The sequence below is a fragment of the Sphaeroforma arctica genome (genome assembly GCF_001186125.1).
Source record: "Sphaeroforma arctica JP610 unplaced genomic scaffold supercont1.382, whole genome shotgun sequence".
In the NCBI taxonomy this organism is placed as follows: Eukaryota; class Ichthyosporea; order Ichthyophonida; genus Sphaeroforma; species Sphaeroforma arctica.
This window is the reverse complement of record NW_014040176.1, coordinates 10,731-11,919: the sequence shown is the minus strand read 5'-3', so window position 1 is coordinate 11,919 and position 1,189 is coordinate 10,731. Positions and strand designations below refer to the sequence as shown.

Sequence of the window (1,189 nt, the reverse complement as noted above, 5' to 3'; positions counted from 1 at the left end):
GGTATATACTGCTATGCTGAATCGCACAGATAACAAAAGATAAGGGACGATCTTGAAGTTGTACGATTGAACTGATATCACATAGCTATTTTTTATCGTGTCAGATATATTTTGAATATTTCGTTATAGACATATATCCCATCAACGGTCTCGTGCTTCTGCCAGGTGTACTGTGCTGTGCCTATTTTCCATCCGCAGATATGTATATAATACCCTCGTTTTTAATGCATGCTTTGTGTCTGCTCCAGATAGGGTGTGCCAGTGGTGTCACTACATCCCGACTGGCCAACCACTGTAAGTTGGCAGTGGGAATTGACAAGAGCAAAGCCCAGCTGAAAGCAGCCAGGGAGCGAGCCTCAGACGTGCGCTTCGAAGACATAGCAGCGGATGATATCCCGGCGCTACTGAAATTGCAGGTAAGTGTATAGTGTGTGGGTATGTATTAGGTGTGTGTATATCGCATGTGTATGCCACATACGTGCATGAGATATCTATAGTATGTATGTATGTATGTAGGATGTGCGTGTCTAGTACACATTCTTTTGAGACGATTGTGTTTGACTGTGTGTTTGTCTTGCTTGCGCCTTTTTTTTTTTGCGTGGAACTGTGGGATAAAGACGAGAGCGAACCACAGTCAGAGACTCAGACGTCCGTATTGTTGACCTTATTCAGGACAGTGGACACGCATAGCCACATACATGCAGTGGACCTTTCACAAGTACATATATGCACGTGTACATGTATATGTTGTATTGAAGAGCAAGTTCATGTGCGTGCTTTGTGCACTTCTTGGACGATTGTGCTAGTGTTTCGTGTGTATGTCAGCGTTGTGTGTACCTTCAATGTATCTCTACGTGCGGCTTCGTACGCTTCTTGAAGGCCTATTACGAGAGCCATCCCTTGAACATCACAGAGTGTCGGTATTTGTTCCGTGTGTGAGTTGTTTCAAACTCTATATGTTTACTCCTGCGAACCCGGTTTGTGTTCCAGACTCTGATTGAAACTTCTTCAACTCGAGTGAGATTAAACCAGCGGTTTTAGATTTGATTGTGTATACCCATACATCTAAATATATGCATACTCATACAAACACTCACTTACACACACACACACACACACACAACAACACACACACACACAATATNTATATATATATATATATATATATATTTATATATATTATTTATTA

General features: G+C 41.6%; 1 protein-coding gene across 1 annotated transcript in view; it reads left to right on the top strand.

The window, feature by feature from the left end:
- SARC_05764 (hypothetical protein) overlaps positions 1-416 on the top strand; it is a gene marked incomplete at its 3' end in the record, with an annotated part of 864 nt that extends 448 nt beyond the window's left edge. Inside the window, exon 2 of the mRNA XM_014300362.1 lies at positions 249-416. Within this exon, the coding sequence (XP_014155837.1) occupies positions 249-416 (168 nt within the window). The remainder of the gene's footprint in view (positions 1-248) is intronic.
- Positions 417-1,189: the final 773 nt, after the last annotated feature.